The following is a 19,605-nucleotide window of genomic DNA, read 5'->3' on the forward strand; positions in this document are numbered from 1 at the left end:
AGCATGCACCACAGGTTGATCATGTTGAGAAGTTTAAGATTGATTCAATTGGCAACGTGCTGTTTAAATGGGTTCCACCTACTCTGTGTTGTATCAGTAGATTGAGAATCATTATCTACTTCTCCTGCTGGCTCCTCTTCATCACCAAGAAGTAATTCTACAGTCTAAAAAAGAATACATAATCCACTGTTAATACAAGAATTATTACTTGACCAATACATAGAAATCACCTTGAACATTCATATGTCAAATACTTCCAAGTAATTCATAACAAGAAAAGGCTGATTTGGTCCATCTTGCTGTTAGTGACACAAGTAAAAAAAATGCTATTTGCACATTCTACCTTATCAAAAACTCTGTGGTTACAGTTCTTCACATATTCAATCAGATTATTTAACACATGCCCAGTATTTCAGCCTTCACCAACAATTGAGAAAGCCAATTCCACACTATTATATACCGGATGAACAAAAAATATTTAATCATCTTTCCACAAATTTCCTTAAATCAGTGTTCACTGGTTTTTGATCTCTGCTCTGGGAACTGGGCCCTTCTTGTTCACCTTGTGTAGGTACCTCAACTTTATACATCTCATTTAAATCCCTCCCACTTCCTCTATTCCACAGAAAATATTTCCAAACTGGCCTCATATCTGAACTTACACCCCTGGTAATGTTGTCATAAAACAAAGTATGCTACCACACATTTTTTGCAGCGTGTTGACAAGAAATATACACCATACTGTATTATAACCCTTCACCAAATAGCTCTTTACAATTCCAGACCGACCTCCCAACCTATCAACCTCTTGCTATCTTCAGCGTTTTGTCAAACCACACATCAAACTCTTGCCGTTCTTCTGCTCTTTCAGCATCTCCTCATTTATTATCTAATTCATGACCTAATTTATCCTCCTCCCAAAGCACACCCACACCACTGTCATTTCTACACTAGAATAATTCTCTTTCTCCTTGTAGAGCTATTTCGATGCTGGGAGTATTAACCTGATCTAACTCAAGATTTAAAATTCTACATGAACCAGCAGGACAAAGGATAAAGTAAGTTACAGGAAGAACGTGAAGCTCTCTGTCATTATCCTTCCTCTCTCATCCATGCCTCTACACGATAGACATCAGGATAATGGTCAAAGTTGGAGTAGACCTGAATGATGGTATTTTAATGTGGAAAAGGCAATTAAGATTTATTTCATTCAATATTAATATAGATTGGGATATACTCTGCATTGCAAGATTCCTTGCTATATTTTCATTTTCTTTTGTCCATTAAGTTGAAAATGTACACTGAGTGTACCTCAGACTCTTCTTCTTCAGACTCTGTCAGTTCTTCTTCCCCATCCTCTTCATCTTCATCCTCAAAATCTTCCTCGTCATTAAGTTTGGAGAGCTGTCGTTTCTGGCGCTCTTCTAACCGCCGTAATTTCATGGCTTCCTGGAGTTTGGCTTTCAAAGCCTGCAGTTTCTCCCCTGTAAAATACACAAACATTTGATGGCAAGGGATAGGTTATTATTATAATGCTCAAACAGTGAAATACACCCTACTCTCATTTCCAGTAAAGTTTGTTTACAGATAAGAGTACCTGTCAAAGCTATCAGTTCTATGATCTTGAATCACAGAAACTATATCTAGAAGATCTGCAAGGCATTTAAGTATCTTTTGCTTGCATTCAGATGTATAGATCTAGCTAGAGAGAGAAAAAAAAATCACCAAAGCTAAATTATTGCTATTGCAAGCTATTTCAGGGACAATACAATAACCTTGAAATAAGGAATATCGGCTTTCTGAGATTGCAGACACATTTTGCTATTCATGTTAATGTAGTGGTTAGCACAGTGTTTTACAGTACAAGCGACAAAGATTCAAATCCCACTGCTGCCTGTAGGAAGTTTGTATATTGTCCTCCTGACCTCATGGGTTTCCTCTGGGTGCTCCAGTTTCCCCCCACAGTTCAAAGGCATACCAGTTGGTAGGTTAATTGGTCACTGTAAATTGTCCTGTGATTAGGCTCAAATTAAATTAGGGGATTGTTGGGTGGCATGGCTCGAATGGTTGCGTTGTATCTCAAATAGATAAATCACTTTCCAGTTCCCAAATCATTTCATAACAACTGGGTTTGAGGGTAACTTTTCAATTTTAGGTTTAGCAATTAATAGCTTAGAGAATGGGAAGTGGATGAAGACACATTTAAATTTTAGCTTTAAAATGGGATCAAAATAATTTTAGAATAAAACTATAATATCAATCAATATTGTAAATGGGAACAGATTGCATTTGAATGTCAAAATTAATCAAAAGTGAACCCCATGATTTATTGCCAACACAGCTACTGAAAGCAATTAATTTTACATGCCGTACTGAACATCTGGAGTAAAATCTGAGCGGGAGTACTGATCGTGGCTCAGGATTATCATTAAACCCAGGCTAAAAACTAATGCTCAAATTAACCAACTGTTATCTGGATTTTACTTACCTGGTTTTGTTGGTACAAATTCTTCCACTTCCTTCTTGCCCAAAGTCACTGTTACGGAATCTGCTTTGAGCTCCTCCTTCCCCTCAGCAGTGATTGCTTTCCGAACAATGTTAAGCTCAACACGCCGTTCTTGGTTTTGTTTAGCAGACTTGATGCCATGTTTAAGGAAACGCTCCTTTAATGCTTGAAGCTCTGAAAACAAAGACAACTTCAGTTATACAAGATGCTGGTCGAGATTTTTATTAAGAGTATAAAGGAAACTTTTTGGAGTTCGCTTTTGCTCAATCAGAATTTACCTGACTAATTTAAAAGCACAAGTGCACCTGACAATGTACATGGGAAAAAAATCAAAAATTTTTAATAAAATTAAACATTTCTCAAGAGGAACTGTCAAGCCAGATTTAAGGTTACTGGCAAGAAAAAAAAGAGATGGGTGAGTATTTCAATATGAAGTGCATTCTTAAAAATATAGGCAGCATTCAGTAGAGGAAATTGGTTAACTAATTGGTGGGTACGTATCTGTATCGATCTGGGATAAGGCAAGGGGTTGATTCAATTGGAATGAATCTTTTCAAAGGCTGGCACAAGCACAATGGCCCAAGCAACTTCCTACGATTGCAGCATTATTCTTTAACATCCACTACTTCACCCATCCTTCTGCATATATTACTGTAATCATAGTATTGGTTTTAATTCAGCTGTATAACTGGACTTAACTATTCTAGGAAGTAAAATACGCTAAAAATTTCACTGATTTAAACTTCCTTAAACATTAAACATTCCTATGCACATTCCTGGAAGTTATATTTGAACAAATCTACTCTCCAGCACTGAAGCTAGATGATGATTAAAGCTACAGCTCCCTGAACTACCTTTCTTCTAGAGATGTAAACAAGTGCTTCCCTTTCCTCGTAGGACTCATCAGATGTTCACTGTGGGAAAGTCAGAAGCACTAATTTGTACCCTACCATTCTTTAGAAACTCCAACAAGATATGACAGTGTGTTAAATCTGGCAGCTTCTCTAAATGTGACAACTTAATAGCCAAGACTAAAAGCTGATTTCTCACAAACCCCACTCAAGATTAAAAAAATGCTAGCTTAAAATTTCAGGACTATTTACTAAATGCAACATATGAATAAGATAACCTTTGTTTACTTTGGGCTCCTCCAAGTTCACAAAAGCACCTTCATCAGCACAAAGGCGAGGTTTCAATGTTAGATCCACTCCCAGCCCACGTAATTTATCCAATTTGGATTTTCTTTGCTTGTTCATTGAAGCTGTTTCCAACTGCTGCTGTCCTTCTTCTGCATCACTGGAGAGCTTTACTGTGCCTTCAGTTGTTACCTTTTCAGTTTGAGGATCCTCAGACATATTTGCAAGGTTTTCATTTGGCACATTTTCCTCAATTAGTTTTAAAGAGGAAGAGTGATGATCAGATTCTGTGTTATGTTCGAGCATTTCATAATCTTTTCCTACACTTTCTACGTCAGTGGAGAAATTCAGTTGTTTGACCATTTCCGTCTGTCCTTCACTCTTTTCAATATGGATTTCACTCCCAGACCAGCTGGGGCAAGTATTTTCTTTATTATCCAAATTATTTACATGGGATTCTTCTACTTCTGGATTTGTTGTAGAAACGGATACTTTATTGAGTGGCACCAATTGATTGAGTGGCATATCATCTTGAGGGATGCCATTTAATGTTTCAGCCGTTGTTGTGGAATCAGTTGTTTCCTGCTGTAAGCAAGGTTGGTACTTCGCTGATCTAAAAGAAAATTGTGTATTGTTTATCCACTGCATAAAAAGTAAACATGTAAAAAATTAAATCTAAGAAAGTCAAACCAGAATGCTGAAAACACATAATTTAGGCACCCTCTGTGGATTAACATTTCAGGCTGATGACCTTTGTTCGGAAATGAGAGAAAAAAAAATTGTTGTATACATTCAGCTTTTGTTTTAAAATCCTGTGAAAGCAGCTAAAAAATAATTTTAGGATGGGGAAGAAAAGGTAATAACTAATAAAAATAGAAAATTCTGATTATTCAGCTTGGAAGACTAAAGGATTACTACGATTTTCTGATTTATTTTTGGATAATTGTTTTATGTCTTTTGAGCAATTATTTAATAAATATAATTTGCCTAGATTTCATTTTTTTTAGATATTTACAGATCAGGAATTTCTTAAATACTGTACTTCCTACTTTTCCAAATTTTGTGTCTTCAGGCATTTTGGAGAATTTGTTTGAACTAAGCCCTTTTCAGAAAGGGCTAATATCAAAACTTTACAATATAATTATGAAGATACGTTCAGAGCCCCTTTATAAGACTAAAAATGATTGGGAAAGAGAACTTAACCTTACTATCCCTATTGAGAATTGGGATAAAATTCTTCAATTAGTTAATACATCATCTATATATGCTAAACATTCACTAATACAGTTTAAAGTTGTGCACAGGGCTCATATGTCCAAAGATAAATTGGCTCATTTTTATTCCTATATAAATCCTATTTGTGATAGATGTCAGTCTGAGATAGCATCTTTAACTCATATGTTCTGGTCGTGTCCACTTTTGGAAAAAATATTGGAAAGATATTTTTGATATTATCTCTGTGGTATTGAACATTGATTTACAACCTCATCCTATTACTGCAATTTTTGGTTTACCAATGATGGACTCACTCCATTTATCCTCTTCTGCTTGTCGAATGATTGCATTTCTTACACTAATGGCTAGAAGATCTATTTTGTTGAAGTGGAAAGAAATTAATCCTCCTACTGTATTTCATTGGTTTTCTTAAACTATGTTATGTCTAAATTTAGAAAAAATTAGAAGTGGTGTATTTGATACTTCTATTAAATTTGAAAAGATATGGAGACCATTTATTCAATATTTTCATATGATGTAATATGACCCTGTTCCAGGCCTATTTGATTTTCCAGTTTTGATTCTATATATGTTGAGAGGATCGGAGTTGACACTGATGATTTTGTATTTTTTTGATATATTATAAACAGCTCTTTTTTTTCCTCTTTTTCCATTTTTTTCTTTTTTTGTTTTTTTTCCTTATTAGTTACTAGATTATTAGATTAGTTTTTTTGCATAATTTTTTTTTCTTTTTTCTGTTTTTTTTAATTATATATTATGTTATACCTAGGTTTGCCTTGTTTATTTGTATATTGTATTGTCTATGATTTGGGAATACCCATTTATACTGTAATCATTGCTTATATATTCTTTCATGTTCAGTTGAATTGTGTATGTTTGTAATCCCATTATGTATCAATTTTATTTTGTTGATATTAATAACAATAATAAAAAGATTGAAAAAGAAAGAAAATTCTGATTGTTGTTGTTATTTACTTTGTCATCAAATAGGATACTAAATCTAACTTGGTAAATGGTAAAAATATCAAATTACTTCAGCATCTAACGGTATACATAAATATAAACTTTTTCCCTCATCCAAGTCAACTTAAGAATTTCAACCAGTATCTAATAAGTGGATTTCCCCATTGCCAGACTCAAAATGCATTTTGCACCATCTTACGCATCCTTCACAAATGAGGAACATTTGACCCGCAGGCACTGGTAATGAAGGGAAATGTGGTAGCGAAGCCTGAAATATACAAGTATTATGAATCATATCATGTCAGTCACATCTGCAGCGGGCAGATCCATATCAAAGAAAATCTCTAACTATGTTGCCTGCTTTCAACACAAGACGTAAGTGACAGGTGATATAACAAGCTGAAACATCTGGAGTTAGTTGACACAAGTTAGCAGACCATCACTATGCCAAGCCTGGCATAACATGACTAAGTTCTGTCATGGGTTTTGAAAGCAGGTTTTTATGTAACAGACATTACAAATCAAATAAAATAACTATGAGGAGTTTTGAAAATAGTTGGAAAAGGTGTTCTGATGTACTTAAAGTTCATATTAAATAAGCACAAGATCAGGACTATTTGGTTACATGGTTAAAAAATACATCTAGAGACAGAAAATTATTACTCTATCTACTATGTCCTCAAATAAGTCATTTTCTTTTCAGAGTTTTGTATCTATTTCAGTTAAATCTCACTGCACTATGATTATTTCACCATAAAAACAGTGTTTTAAGTTAATCCTGGGGAGAAGTCTAACCAAACTCAGCAAATGCAGTGGATGAGCACTTTACAGTTTTCCTGTTGGAATCCAAATTACAGGATAACTGCACCTCTGCAATTGGACGCATTGATGTACGAAACATCTATTGTTATAAAAAATTAAAGCACAGAACTAGCCTGTTTTTTTCCACTGCAGTCATTTACAGTAGTTTCCTGGAGAGTATTAAATACAAAATAAACTGACTTATTTTAGCCACTGGAAATATCATACAATTGTAAATGTCACAAAATGAAGAAAATCTTAAGTGCCAAATGCAATATTTCTGATGTTGGAGTTTTACTCCAAACATACTAGTTATGTTCGCTTTAAAACAACTTACTTGAGCAACGACATAGCACCTCCTTGGCAGGCTGGTCGTGGACGTTTCTTGTAGAAATCATGAATGGTTTGTGGCTCTGGCAGATGATAAGGCAAAGATAAATTTGCCTCTGGGAAAATAAGATAACATTAAAATTTAGCTGCTCGCAATATTAACAGTACTTATAAATGTTTAAACAATGGGATTTCAGGGTTAAAAAAATAAGGCTTATTGAGAGGATCGATAGCGTCATCTTGCTCCTCCTCTACATTCTTTCCTCCAACCCTCCTCCCATTGCCATCAGAACCCAAATGATTGAATGGAATGGTGAAATTAGTTGATGAATCTTTTGACTGCTGTTTTTGATCTTTTACAAAGCAAACAACCAATATGACAGAGAAAGAAGTCTATAAACTTGAGTTTTAAAAAAAAATAAAATCAACTACAACACTTTTCAGGTTATTAATTGGGTACAAAACGTTGAAATAAATTTAAAAAACTGCTCACAAAGGTTCAAAATATATTGGGGGTAGAATATCAAAAGTACTATCAATTTTCCTGAAACAATCTTAATACCACAATATCAAACCCAAATTTTATTGACTGTCATTGAGTTATTGATATCCAGAAGCATTGTATTTACAACAGAAGAGAAAGTCATATGATCCACACTCCCTATATATGCTTTTTGAAAGTTATTCACACTAGCCCGATTATCCAACTCATAACTTTTACAAATATTTATTCCTTTTGCCAAGACATCTTCCTGGCATGTCCTCCAGAAGAGAAATTAATTTAACCGTTCTCCTTTTGTAACTTAACATTTTAAGTTAATGACCATGTATTGATGCTTGGACAAATAGGTTTCAATAATGCAAATGAGGAAAGGACTCCAGTTCTGCAGGCCTCTCAAAGATGCTACAAACCTGATATGATAAAAACAGAACTTTCCTTCCTGCTCCACGAGTCTCCTCAAAACTAAAACCTTGGTATCATCTTATTAAAATTTTATTACTACCCTCCTCCTTGGCATTGATTTCAATCTTAAAGCATATAACCAAAACTTCATTTTATGTCTGTAAGCTTGCAAATAATTTTTAAATATTTGAAACAGTTTCAGCATTAACTTTAAACCAAGCTCTTTTCTTAATTTAGGGATCAAAAACAAGATTTGTACAAATGTACCTTCAAGTGTCTACTTTTTATTCCTCTTTAAGAGATTTGTAAGATACAGATCACCTATTGAATCTTTCTTCAATTCTCTTCTTGAAAACTTTCTTGCAATCAATTTCAATCCACTAAAATCCTAAATTGCTTATAGGCTTCCTTCACTGATAACACTCCTGTAGGAGCCATGCCTCTATTTTCTGGCTGTATTGTATTCTGTGTTGCATGTTTATTGTGGGTAATTTGTCACATGGGTGGGGTGTAGTAGAAGCAAATGAGTGTAGTGACGTAGTCAGGCTTTGTCTTAGTTAGTTAGGGGCAATTGGGGTGATTTGTTTTGCTGACCACTAATTTGAATGCTTAGCTATGCTAATTGGAAATTTTATTTTAATTACGTTTTAATTACACTAGTTATTTTATTTTGCTATATCACTAATTTAGCTTTTTTAAATTGCTATAAAAATTTTCATCTTTGCTGGGTTTGTAATAAAGGATCAGTGTACTCATTTCAATTGAAACGTAGTTATTTGGAGGCGTATCATACAGTGTCAAATCCTGAATTCAGTCCCTCAGCGGCTTTGGTTTATTTTTCTCTAAACATTACAGCTCCCTTTATGCATTGCTTCCCAACTGACAAGGCACTCCAAAACCAAAATCGAAATAGCTAGCGGAAAAAAAAACATGAAACATCAAATTTTGGATCATGTAATGTTTACACGGGGAAAACACATTTAGCTATGTTCTCTACCATGTTCCCACATTTCCAAATATAATTTGTCTTTAAGTATAAACTTTAAATCAACAATGTTCACATATAATGCCATTTGTAATAGATCTATATTCTGAAAACATACCTCGCAACAATCGTTGTGTTTCACTGTGAATCTGGCGCATTGCCTCCTTACTCATTTTTGCTGCTTTCCTCTCTGTTCGTACCTATTGGGGGAGGGGGGAGAAAGCCCAATAAAAATAGAATAACTCAAGACTTTAAGTAACCAAATTAAGCAGATTCAAAATGAACAATGAAAAATATTTTCAGGGGTTGGGTACTAGAAGGACCTTGCATTGTATGTCAGCAATCTCTTAATCTTATCCTCAATAAGGTATATATCCTCAAGTATGGAAATATATCTACAACCCTGAAGTCTTTATGAATTTGTAACCTTTGTAAAATGTAATGTAACAAAATGGAGTCTATGAAATCCCATGGTGCTTTGCTGATTTGGATGGGAAAACTTCCAAGTTTGTGTATTTTATGGGAGGAAGCTTTTTGTTTAAAATGACAGGTAATTTGTTTTATGGCCAGAGGGGATGTTTTGAAACAGAAGTAGACAGGATAGAGCTTCTGAAGAACAAATATGAGAATACAATAAGGATAAACAGAGGAATGCAATGTTATGGAATGGAGCAACCTAATTACTATTCTCTTGTTAAAAAAAAGTATTAAAGTGCTTTTGTAGAAACATAAGATCAAAGCTATTTTTCCAAACAAAACTTGACTGGAAATATATCTTCCCTTGCAAGCAATAAATGCATTAATAATGTGATCCTCTCTGTATTTGTTGTAGTTTGTTTCTTTATATTAGAAGACTATATTAGCTGAATGGTACACAATACTCAGCTTGTAGATTTAGAGGAGATTATCGCTTCATTTTAAACAAAATCAAAAACACATTGTATAAGGTGAAAGTAAAGATACGCTTCTAATTTGAAAATATCCTTCAAACGTTACCTATTATACATAACCAATAATGAAAACTGAACCCAATCAATCAATTAGTTAATGGTATGAGTTTCTTAAATATAGCCAAGCCAAAGAAAAGATCTGGCAAAACATGTTCCATAATTTTGTCCTGTACATTTCGGTCAGTGGCATAATAATGTGGACATATAGTGCTTGTGTACATCTCTGCAAACTCAACAGTTCTGACAGTATAAGGTTGCACTGTCACTAAGTAGAATAGCCACATTTATAGGAATTTGAACTTTTAATAAATATTACATTTCTAATTGAAAACATGCTTTGAACAATCTGAAAAGTAGGGTTTGGATTATACTTGAAGTGCACAGATAACTTATCAGATTTTATAGCAAAGAAAGATAACATTAGGTTCAAAGCATTGTTTGAAATGTTTATGCTTCACACATGCCTCCTAATGGAGTTCAAAGATTATTTTTTAAAAACATGGAAAAAGTTATATTATTCATAAACCCAACATGAGGAAATCTGCAGATGTTGGAAATTCAAGCAACACACACAAAATGCTGGTGGAACACAGCAGGCCAGACAGCATCTACAGGAAGAAGCACTGTTGATGTTACGGAACGTTAGTCCTAATGAAGGGTCTCGGCCCAAAATGTCGACAGTGCTTGCCCTATAGATGCTGCCTGGCCTGCTGTGTTCCACCAACATTTTGTGTGTGTTGTTATTCATTAACCTATTGTTATTCCTGATGGGCAAAATATGTCGAGACCAACTTCATTCTAAAATTTTACGCTGCATATATGTCTATTAACACATGTGATTCAGTGTCCAGGAAATTGATAAGGATGTGAGAAGGAGGGGTTTCTATATGTGGATGAGGCAAAGACTGACCAACTAAAACTCAGGGAATGTTTCAGATCTATCAGTCATATTACCCATTCTTTCTGCATTATACAGTATATGAGAACATGAAGGTGCCATGCAAAACTTTTCGCTGGGTAGTGAAACAACGTAACATATGGTAGATGATGGACCAGATTTAATACCTGTACTTAGTTATAAGGTACACATATCCTAAGTTGTTTTTTTTTTAAACCCCGTACCCCCACCCCATTTTCATGTTATTTCATAATGTCAGAAACTGCCACAATACCCATTGCTGGTTATTTATTTTTCTGGAACCCGACTGCACTTTTAACAAACACCACAGTTTATTGCATGTATATAGCAACCTTAACAAATGACAAAGAACCTTTTTAAGATTAACGAATAAAAAAGTTGGTATTAGGTAGAGACAAAATAAAGAAAAGGGGAGATGGAAAGAAAGGGGGAAAAAAGCAAAGGAAAAGCAGATAAAGAGGCTTTAAAACTGGTAGATGGAAATAAATGGAAGTCAGCAAGCAGAAGATTGATGGGCAAGTTAAGGTGAATTGACCCTGGAAGAATGGAGCAGATGGAGTTTATTCTTTTGCTATTCATTGAAAAACTACCAATTGATCAGATAAGCATATTTTGAAAGCCAAATCCACAATTATGAGCCTCTCCATAAATACTTTGGACAATAAGGAGTAAAGGTTTGCTTTGCTGAAAATATTCTGATGTTAAGAATGCAATGATCTGATTAAAACCAAAGCAAAAGATGATGTAAAGGGGGTTTCTTCTTTTATCTTTGTTACCGTGTATGTAATCAAAATGGCTTCTTTGTCTTGTTAAAAGCAGGAATGCTTCTTTGTTGCGAGAGAGTGCTGGAAGCTTGTTTGGGTTAAAATTTACTGATAACAAGAATTGTATTCCTTTGTAAACCAATTGGGATTAACGTTGTTCTTTCTTCTGAGTCTGTAAGCTATTGTTGGCGGGCTTTTAGGGAGATCGGTGCGAGGGGTTGAGAGAGAGGACGCAATGCTGTAAGCTGGGTGAGGAACGGACCCCAAGCAGGGGTCCGAGGCCAGGAGGTACTCCGAGGAGAGGAGATGAAGCTAGATCTGCTTGGTTGACCACTTCGGATGGTCCTAAGCTGCGAGTCAAGGAGTTTGGAGGGGATCGAATGGTGGCCAGAAGACTTCAGTAATTGAGCTCCAACAGTTGTGCACGAAGTGGTTTGGACTTTGATAAGTTTGGCGCCTTTCCTTTATTTTTTTCTTCATATATACTGTATTGTTATTAATCATTTAGTTATAGTAACCTTTATAAATTGTACTCATTTAATCGCATATGGTGTACTGTCTGTTTTTGGGTGAGGCGGGGATATCACACAGCATCCACACCAGCTGATTACCCAGTTTGGCGGGGCCGAAGGCTGCTGCCCCTAGACGAGAACGAGCTGAGCGAGCCTGAGGCGACCCAGGGGGTTACAATGATAAATGCCATGGCTTGGAGAACATTTTAAAATGCTCAACATTAAACTGGAGAATCAAAGTGGTCTCATGTATGGATTTTTTTTTAAATTGCAGGTATTCAAACTAAAGACTCAGCAGTCTCAAATGACTCAGATTTAAATTACAAATATCAGGACAATGTAATACTCTGGAACTTTCAGGAAGTTGTTTAGAAAGCTGAATACTCCTTTTATTTAATACATAGTAAGCAAGTCCTAGCAGGCATAAAAGTAATTTGTTTGTAGACTGCATTCAAAGAATTGTCTTGAGTTTCTCTAGATGTTCTCTTGTATTTAGCTATCACAGCAAAGGAGAGGCATGATTAAACAAGTGAATTTGCAATACCAGCTACTTTTTCTCTGTGATACTGCAGTTATAGCTCAACTAGTATAACTACATAATTAATCTGCCACTCTCCAGACTTTGGCAATGCGGAACAAGCAAATTTGATTACAATGTGTATTAGTACTCCAAGACACCTTGTTTTTGTTAAAAGAGAGGTTAACCAGTAGAATTATAACTGCCGCAATGAACCTAGTGATTTTAAAAAGGAATGTCAGAACCAGAGCTTGGTCGAAAACAACTTGATAAGGAAAATGCTGAACTAATATATATATTTTAAATGGTCAAGCAGCAGAGTATTGGAGATTTACTTGAAAAATATCAACTAGATCAAGTTGAGCATTTTAACGAGAGCACCACAGTTAACTTGTTAACGTTGCAAGCAATGCAAGAACTAACCATCTTATTAGGCAGTTAAGTAGAAATATAACTTGTAATGGGCAATGACAAGGTCAACAGTGGAATTATTGTAACGGGAAACGAAAGAGCTCACATTAAAGTTCTTTTAAATGACTTGGACTTCAATTTTATCAACATTTTTAAAACTGACTATTGACATAATTTTAGAGAGGTTATTTTTTTAAATGGTTCCTCAAGATTGTTACAGCCGGGAGTGGTGGTGGGGACAAGCTCCCACTACCTATTAAATGCTGAAAATGGTATGTGTCTCAAATAGCCTCTGACAACAAAGTTCAGCTCCTAGCCTTCATGTATGGCTTAGCCACTAAGTTTGGTGGAACTGCTTCTACTGACAGGGGAAGGGGCAAAGGCAGGTTACAGGCAGTTCAGGCAGTTGGGGCTTGTCAGCTCATCTAGGAGAAGGAAAACTTTGATCTCAACCCTCCACTGCCTTGCGGCTGTACCCACTCATGCGTAAGACTTCGGGAGCAAACCTAGAGGGAAAAATCTGGAGCTGGAGTCCCTAAGGGAGTCCTACATTGAGTTCAGCGTTGATTAGCAACTCCTGCCATACTGCTGGTGCCAAATCGTATCGATCTCTACCGTTCCTTGGGTTCATCAGAATTGTGAGGCGGGGCTGCTGGCTACATGGGCAACAGTTTGCTCTCCATATTGTAATATCCAGGCTTGTGGATCTAGACAGCTAAGACTCAACATCCATGGTCAACCCTGACTGACAGAAGTTTCATCATCGTTTTCCTAAACTGCAGACTGAATGCAATAGGACTACACTGTTGGACAATGAAGTAAATAAAATTCACATATGCTATCACCTTTTTCCCATCTTTATGTCCTTGCTCTTCATAGTCATGGAGATTTTCAGAAGGACCAAGATTCTAGAATAAGAAAAAGAAACTGAGAAATACAGCAGCACATCATATTTCATGATTCAATATGCAATCTAATTGTGGTCCATGATGTCTATAAACTACAGGAAAGGAATCCTCATTAAAATGGAATACAAGCATTTTAACAACAAAGCAACTTATAATAGGACAAACTGTTAACCATCACAAATTAGGAACTGAAAATCAAAGACAGAATCAGCCCAGATGGCTTGCAATCTTTATCTTACAAGAAAAAACAAACACCAGCTCTAACCAGGGAAAATTAGGAAGACCAAGGAATTGTGAACCTTTAGTATTTAACTTTAAATGTAAGCAAATTTCAAACTAACAGCAACATTCTAAACCCATGGACAGAATCATAACATCAACACTGGATCCCACAAGGAGTTCAGTAACAGACCTCCACCTGGCTGAGATTCTACAGTATTTATGCTATGGAAATTTGTGCTCAAGTCAGAAGTGAAGATCTATGTCTGTATTACAAACAAGAGAAAAATTGCAGATGCTGGAAATCTGAGCCACATACACAAAATGCTGGAGGAACTCAGCAGGCCAACAGTATCTATGAAAAAGAGTACAGTCGAAGTTTTGGTACACATCTGTATTTATTTCTTCATGAATTGCAAGGCTATGAAAAGCAAAGCCTTGCAATATTCCAGTCTAATGTGATATTAATTTCTATTTAGATGCTTTCAGCAGCCTTTCTTTTTCCAAATATCAGTTATATATTTTTTAAATAATGCCAATTATCAAAAGTTCTAGCTTCTTGGTGTACTCTTGTTCACACAACTGGAAACCACGGCAGCCAAGACTAGTAAGGTAATATCGATAGGGTACAAAGACAAATAATAGAATTTCACTTTTGAGACAGTTGTTGGAACAATATCCTTGGCTCCCAAGGGTCATTCAAAATGTCCAAATTCAACTTATGCAAGGAAGAGGCAGGAATTTTGTATTTTGCACAATCTCTAGTAGACAATAGGGCCATAAGACATAGGAGCAAAACTAGGATATTCGATCCATCAAGTTGGCTCCACCATTTCATCATGGCTGATCCACTTCCCTCTCAACAACATTTTCCTGCCTTCTCCCCATCTTTCATGCCCTGACTAATCAAGGACCCATCAACCTTGGGCTTAAATGCGGCCAGTGACCTAGCCTCCATAGTGACCTGGGACAATGAATTCCACAGATTCACCACATCAGGCTAAAGAAATCCCTCATCTCTGTTCTTAATGGATGTCTCACTATTTTGAGGCTGTGCCCTCTGGTCTTAGTTGCCCCCAACATAGTAATCATCCTCTCCACACCCACTCTATCAAGGCCGTACAACATTCAATAGGCTTCAACGGGATTCCCCCATCATTCTTCTGAATTCCAGTGAATGCAGGCTCAGAGCAATCAAACGCTCCTCATATAATTCCTTTCAATCCCAGAATCATTTTTGTGAACCTCCTCTGAACCCTCTCCAATGTCAGCACATCCTTCCCTAAATAAGGGGACCAAAGCTGTTTACAATACTCCAAGCAAGGCCTTACTACTGACTTATACAGCCTCAGCATTACATCCTTGCTTTTATATTCTAGTCCTCTGAAAACGAATGATAACATTGCATTTGCCTTCCACACCAACAATTCAACCTGCAAATTAACCTTGAGGGAATCCTGCAAGGACTCCCAAAGCTCTTTGCGCCTTGGATTTTTAAATTTTCTCCGTTTAGAAAATAATCTTTGCTTTTATTCGTTCTACTAAAGTGCATGGCCATACACTTCCTGACCCAGTATTCTATCTGCGACCTCAATCCCCATTACCCTAATCTTGCACAGTCCTTCTGCAGCCTTTCTGCTACCCCCAGCACTACCTGCCCTTCCACCTATCTTCATATTGTCCGCAAACTTGGCCACAAAGTCATCAATTTCATCATTCAAAATGTTGACATACAATGCAAAACAAAAAGCGGTCCCAACACAGACCCCTGTGGAACACCATTAGTCATTAGCAGCCAATCAGAAAAGCATCCCTTTATTCCCACTCTGCCTCCTGCCAATCAGCCAATGCTTTATCCATGCTAATATATTTCCTGTAATACCCTGGGGTCTTGTCTTGTTTAGCAGCCTCAAGTGCAGCACCATGTCAAAGGCCTTCTGATGGTCCAAGTACCACAACATCCAGAGGTTCTCATGAGTGAATCTGCAGATGCTGGAAGTAAATAAAAACACAAAATGCTGGCAGAACTCAGCAGGCCAGACAGCATCTATGGGAGGAGGTAGTGACGATGTTTTGGGCTGAAACCCTTCATCAGGAGTGAAGTAACATGGGATGGTCGGGGGGGGGGGGGGGAGAAGAGATAAGAAGTGGGGGGAGGGATAAAGTAGAGAGCTAGAAAGTGATAGGCTGGAGGGAAATGGGCTAGGGGGAGATTGTAGTGAGGGGGGAAAAAGAGAGAGAAAGAGAACCAGACTAAAATTATAGATAGGGATGGAGTAAGGCGGGGGGGGGGGGCAGGGGTATCAATGGAAGTCTGTGAGTTGAATGTTCATGCCGGTAGGTAGGAGGCTACCTAGGCGGGAGATAAGGTATTGCTCCATCGACCTACGTGTGGCCTCATCTTGACGGTAGAGGCGGCCATGGACAGACATATCGGAGTGGGTGTGGTCTGTGGAATTGAAGTGTGTGGCCACAAGGAGATCCCGCTACTGCTGGAGGACTGAGCGCCGGTGTTCGGCGAAATGGTCTCCCAGTCTGCAGCAGGTCTCCCCAATGTATAAATGGCCACATTGGGAGCACCGGATACAGTATATCACCCCAGCTGACTCGCAGGTGAAATGGTGCCTCACCTGAAAGGACTGTCTGGGGCTTAGGATGGTGGTGAGGGAAGAAATGTGGGGGCAGGTGTAGCACTTCTTCCGTTTGCAGGGATAAGTGCCTGGAGGGAGGTCAGTGGGGAGGGATGAATGGACAAGTGAGTTGCATAGGGAGCGATCCCTGAGGAAAGCCGAGAGTGGGCTTTCACAGACCACTCCCACTCCGATATGTCTCTCCATGGCCTCCTCTACAGTCAAGATGAGGCCACACGCAGGTCGATGGAGCAATACCTTATCTCCCGCCTAGGTAGCCTCCTACCTGCCGGCATGAACATTCAACTCACAGACTTCCATTGATACCCCTGCCCCCCCCCTCTTACTCCATCCCTATCTATAATTTTAGTCTGATTCTCTTTCTCTCTCTTTTCCCCCCTCACTATAAACTCCCCCCAGCCCTACCTTTCTTTCTCTCTTATTTCCCATAATTCTCCACCTCCCCCCTAGCCCATTTTTCTTCTGCCTATCACTTTCCAGTTCTCTACTTCATCCCTCCCACCACTTCTTATCCCCCCTCGACCATCCCATGTTACTTCACTCCTGATGAAGGGTTTCAGCCCGAAACATCGTCACTACCTCCTCCCATAGATGCTGTCTGGCCTGCTGAGTTCTGCCAGCATTTTGTGTTTTTATCCAGAGGTTCTCCTTCATCTATCCTGCTTGTTATTTCTTTAAAGAATTCCAACACAGTTGTTATACAAGATTTTCCCTTAAGGAAACCACATTGGCTTTAGCCAATTTTGTCATGTGCTTCCAAGTACCCTAAAATCACATCCTTAACAATTGACTGCAACGTCTTCCTAATCAATAAGGTCAGGTTAGCTGGCCTAAAATTTGCTTTCATCTGCCTCCCTCCCTTCTTAAGGAATGGAGTTGCATTTGCAATTTTCCAGTCCTCTGGAATCTATTGATTCTTGAAAGATCATTACTAATGCCTCCACAATCTTTTCAGCTACCTCTTTAAGAACCCCGTGGTGTAGTCCATTAGGCTTAGGTGACTTACCTAACTTCAAACCTTTCAGTTTCCCAAGCACTTCTGCCCCTTGACATACTCAAACATCCAGCATACTACTAGTGTCTTCCACAGTGAAGATTAAAGGAAAATACTTATTCAGTTTGTCTGCCATTTCCTTCTCCTCTATTACCATCTCTCCAGCATCGTTCTTACAGCGGTCCAATATCTAACCTCACCTCTGTTTTACTCTTTATGTATCTGAAAAAATACACTTGATATTATTGGCTAGCTTACCTTCATATGGGGTGTTATTTTTTTTTAACATTTCTGATTTCTCTAAATTCTCACTAATATTTGCTCAATTATACAAGCCCTCTCTTTTGCTTTTATAGTGGCTTTTACTTCCCATGTCAGCCATGGTTGTGTTATCCTGCCTTTCAAATACTTCTTCGTCTTTGGGATCCTGTGCCTTTCAAATTGTTCCCCAAAACTCCAGCCATTGCCGCTCTGCCATCATCCCTGCTAGTGTCCCCTTCCAATCAACTTTGGTCAGCTCCTCTCTCATGTTCCTGTAACTCCCCTTACTCCACTGTAATACTGATACACCTGACTTTAGATTCTCTCAGATTGCAGGGTGAATTCTATCATATTATGATCACTATTTCCTAAGGGTTCTTTACCAAAAGCTCCTTAATCATATCCAGTTCATTACACAACAGCCAATCCAGAATTGCAGATCCCCTGATGGGCTCAATCACAAGCTGCTCCTAAAAGCCATCTCGGAGGTATCAACTTGATTTTCCCAATCTATCTGCATATTGAAATGCCCCATGAATAATGCAATATTGCCATTTTTACATGCTTTTTCTACCTTCCGCTGTAATTTGTAGACCACATCCTGGCTGTTGTTCAGAGGCCTGTAAATAACTCCCATCAAGGTCATCTTACCCTTGCAGTTTTCTTAACTCTACCCACAAGGATTCTACATCTTCAGATTCTAAGTCACCTTTTGCTAATGGTAAACATACTGAGAAAAATTCATTAACTTTCACTTGGTTTCAGTGAAACAAGTGATGAATGCTCCTAGAGCCAGCATTGAATGGATGGGCCAAATAGCCACAACGCATCACAATGAAAATATACTAAGTACATCGCATGCACTGATTAATCTTACACTTGATTCTTCTTCAATGTTATACTTAAAGTCAACAAACTGATGCACGTTTCTCTGGCCAGTGGGATAAAATATTGCAAACTAGGAGTAACATTACAGAAGCAAAGATATTTACAACACAGAAGATATTAATTTGGTTAATTACATTCTTGTAATGGTGTTATTCTTCCTAGCTCTCGTATCATAGGTATGTGAATTATGACATACTAACAGCTGAATCTACATTTCTCTTAAACAAGAGAAGTGTTACCCTCCAGGACCCTTTAACCAGAGATTAATTGGCCAAATTGGAAGTAAATTAATCCTCTACCCTTCTTTTACCTTTCTACTCAACATCTTAAACACATGCCACCTCATTAACAATATCCCCAAATAAATCACCCTTCTCCCACCTCTGCTCTAAAAAAAATGCCAACTTTAATTTTACTTCATATCTAAAATTGTCCAGAGCCTGCAAAACTAAGGGGTAATACCAAAACACAATCAGATATCAGTTTAAAATTGGAGGTGCCATATTCCAACAACAGTTAATATCATGCCACAAAATTTACAAAAATGCAAGTTTAAAAAACAATCAAGCTTCACTCACTTTAGGTTGCTTTGCTTTCTTTTTCACTGCTGTTCGTATGGCATCTAACGAAAACACATGTTCTTCTCCAATGAGTTCATTCTCATCATCCATTTCGGTCTCAAACAGATCACTGTTGTTTAATAGACACCCGCTATCATCTGCAGTCTTCAAATCTGCAGACACTTCCTAG

General features: G+C 37.5%; 1 protein-coding gene across 2 annotated transcripts in view; it reads right to left on the reverse strand.

The window, feature by feature from the left end:
• LOC132383354 (claspin) overlaps positions 1 to 19,605 on the reverse strand; it is a 45,935-nt gene that overhangs the window by 16,431 nt on the left and 9,899 nt on the right. For both annotated transcript variants that reach the window (XM_059954247.1, XM_059954246.1), the window contains exons 4-11: positions 19,434 to 19,601; positions 13,780 to 13,842; positions 8,980 to 9,061; positions 6,980 to 7,088; positions 3,636 to 4,255; positions 2,489 to 2,680; positions 1,312 to 1,484; positions 83 to 164 (exon numbers count right to left, since the gene is read on the reverse strand). In XM_059954247.1, coding sequence (XP_059810230.1) covers positions 83 to 164; positions 1,312 to 1,484; positions 2,489 to 2,680; positions 3,636 to 4,255; positions 6,980 to 7,088; positions 8,980 to 9,061; positions 13,780 to 13,842; positions 19,434 to 19,601 — 1,489 coding nt within the window. The remainder of the gene's footprint in view (positions 1 to 82; positions 165 to 1,311; positions 1,485 to 2,488; positions 2,681 to 3,635; positions 4,256 to 6,979; positions 7,089 to 8,979; positions 9,062 to 13,779; positions 13,843 to 19,433; positions 19,602 to 19,605) is intronic.

This window comes from Hypanus sabinus, chromosome 30, assembly GCF_030144855.1.
Source record: "Hypanus sabinus isolate sHypSab1 chromosome 30, sHypSab1.hap1, whole genome shotgun sequence".
NCBI classification, from domain to species: Eukaryota; Metazoa; Chordata; class Chondrichthyes; order Myliobatiformes; family Dasyatidae; genus Hypanus; species Hypanus sabinus.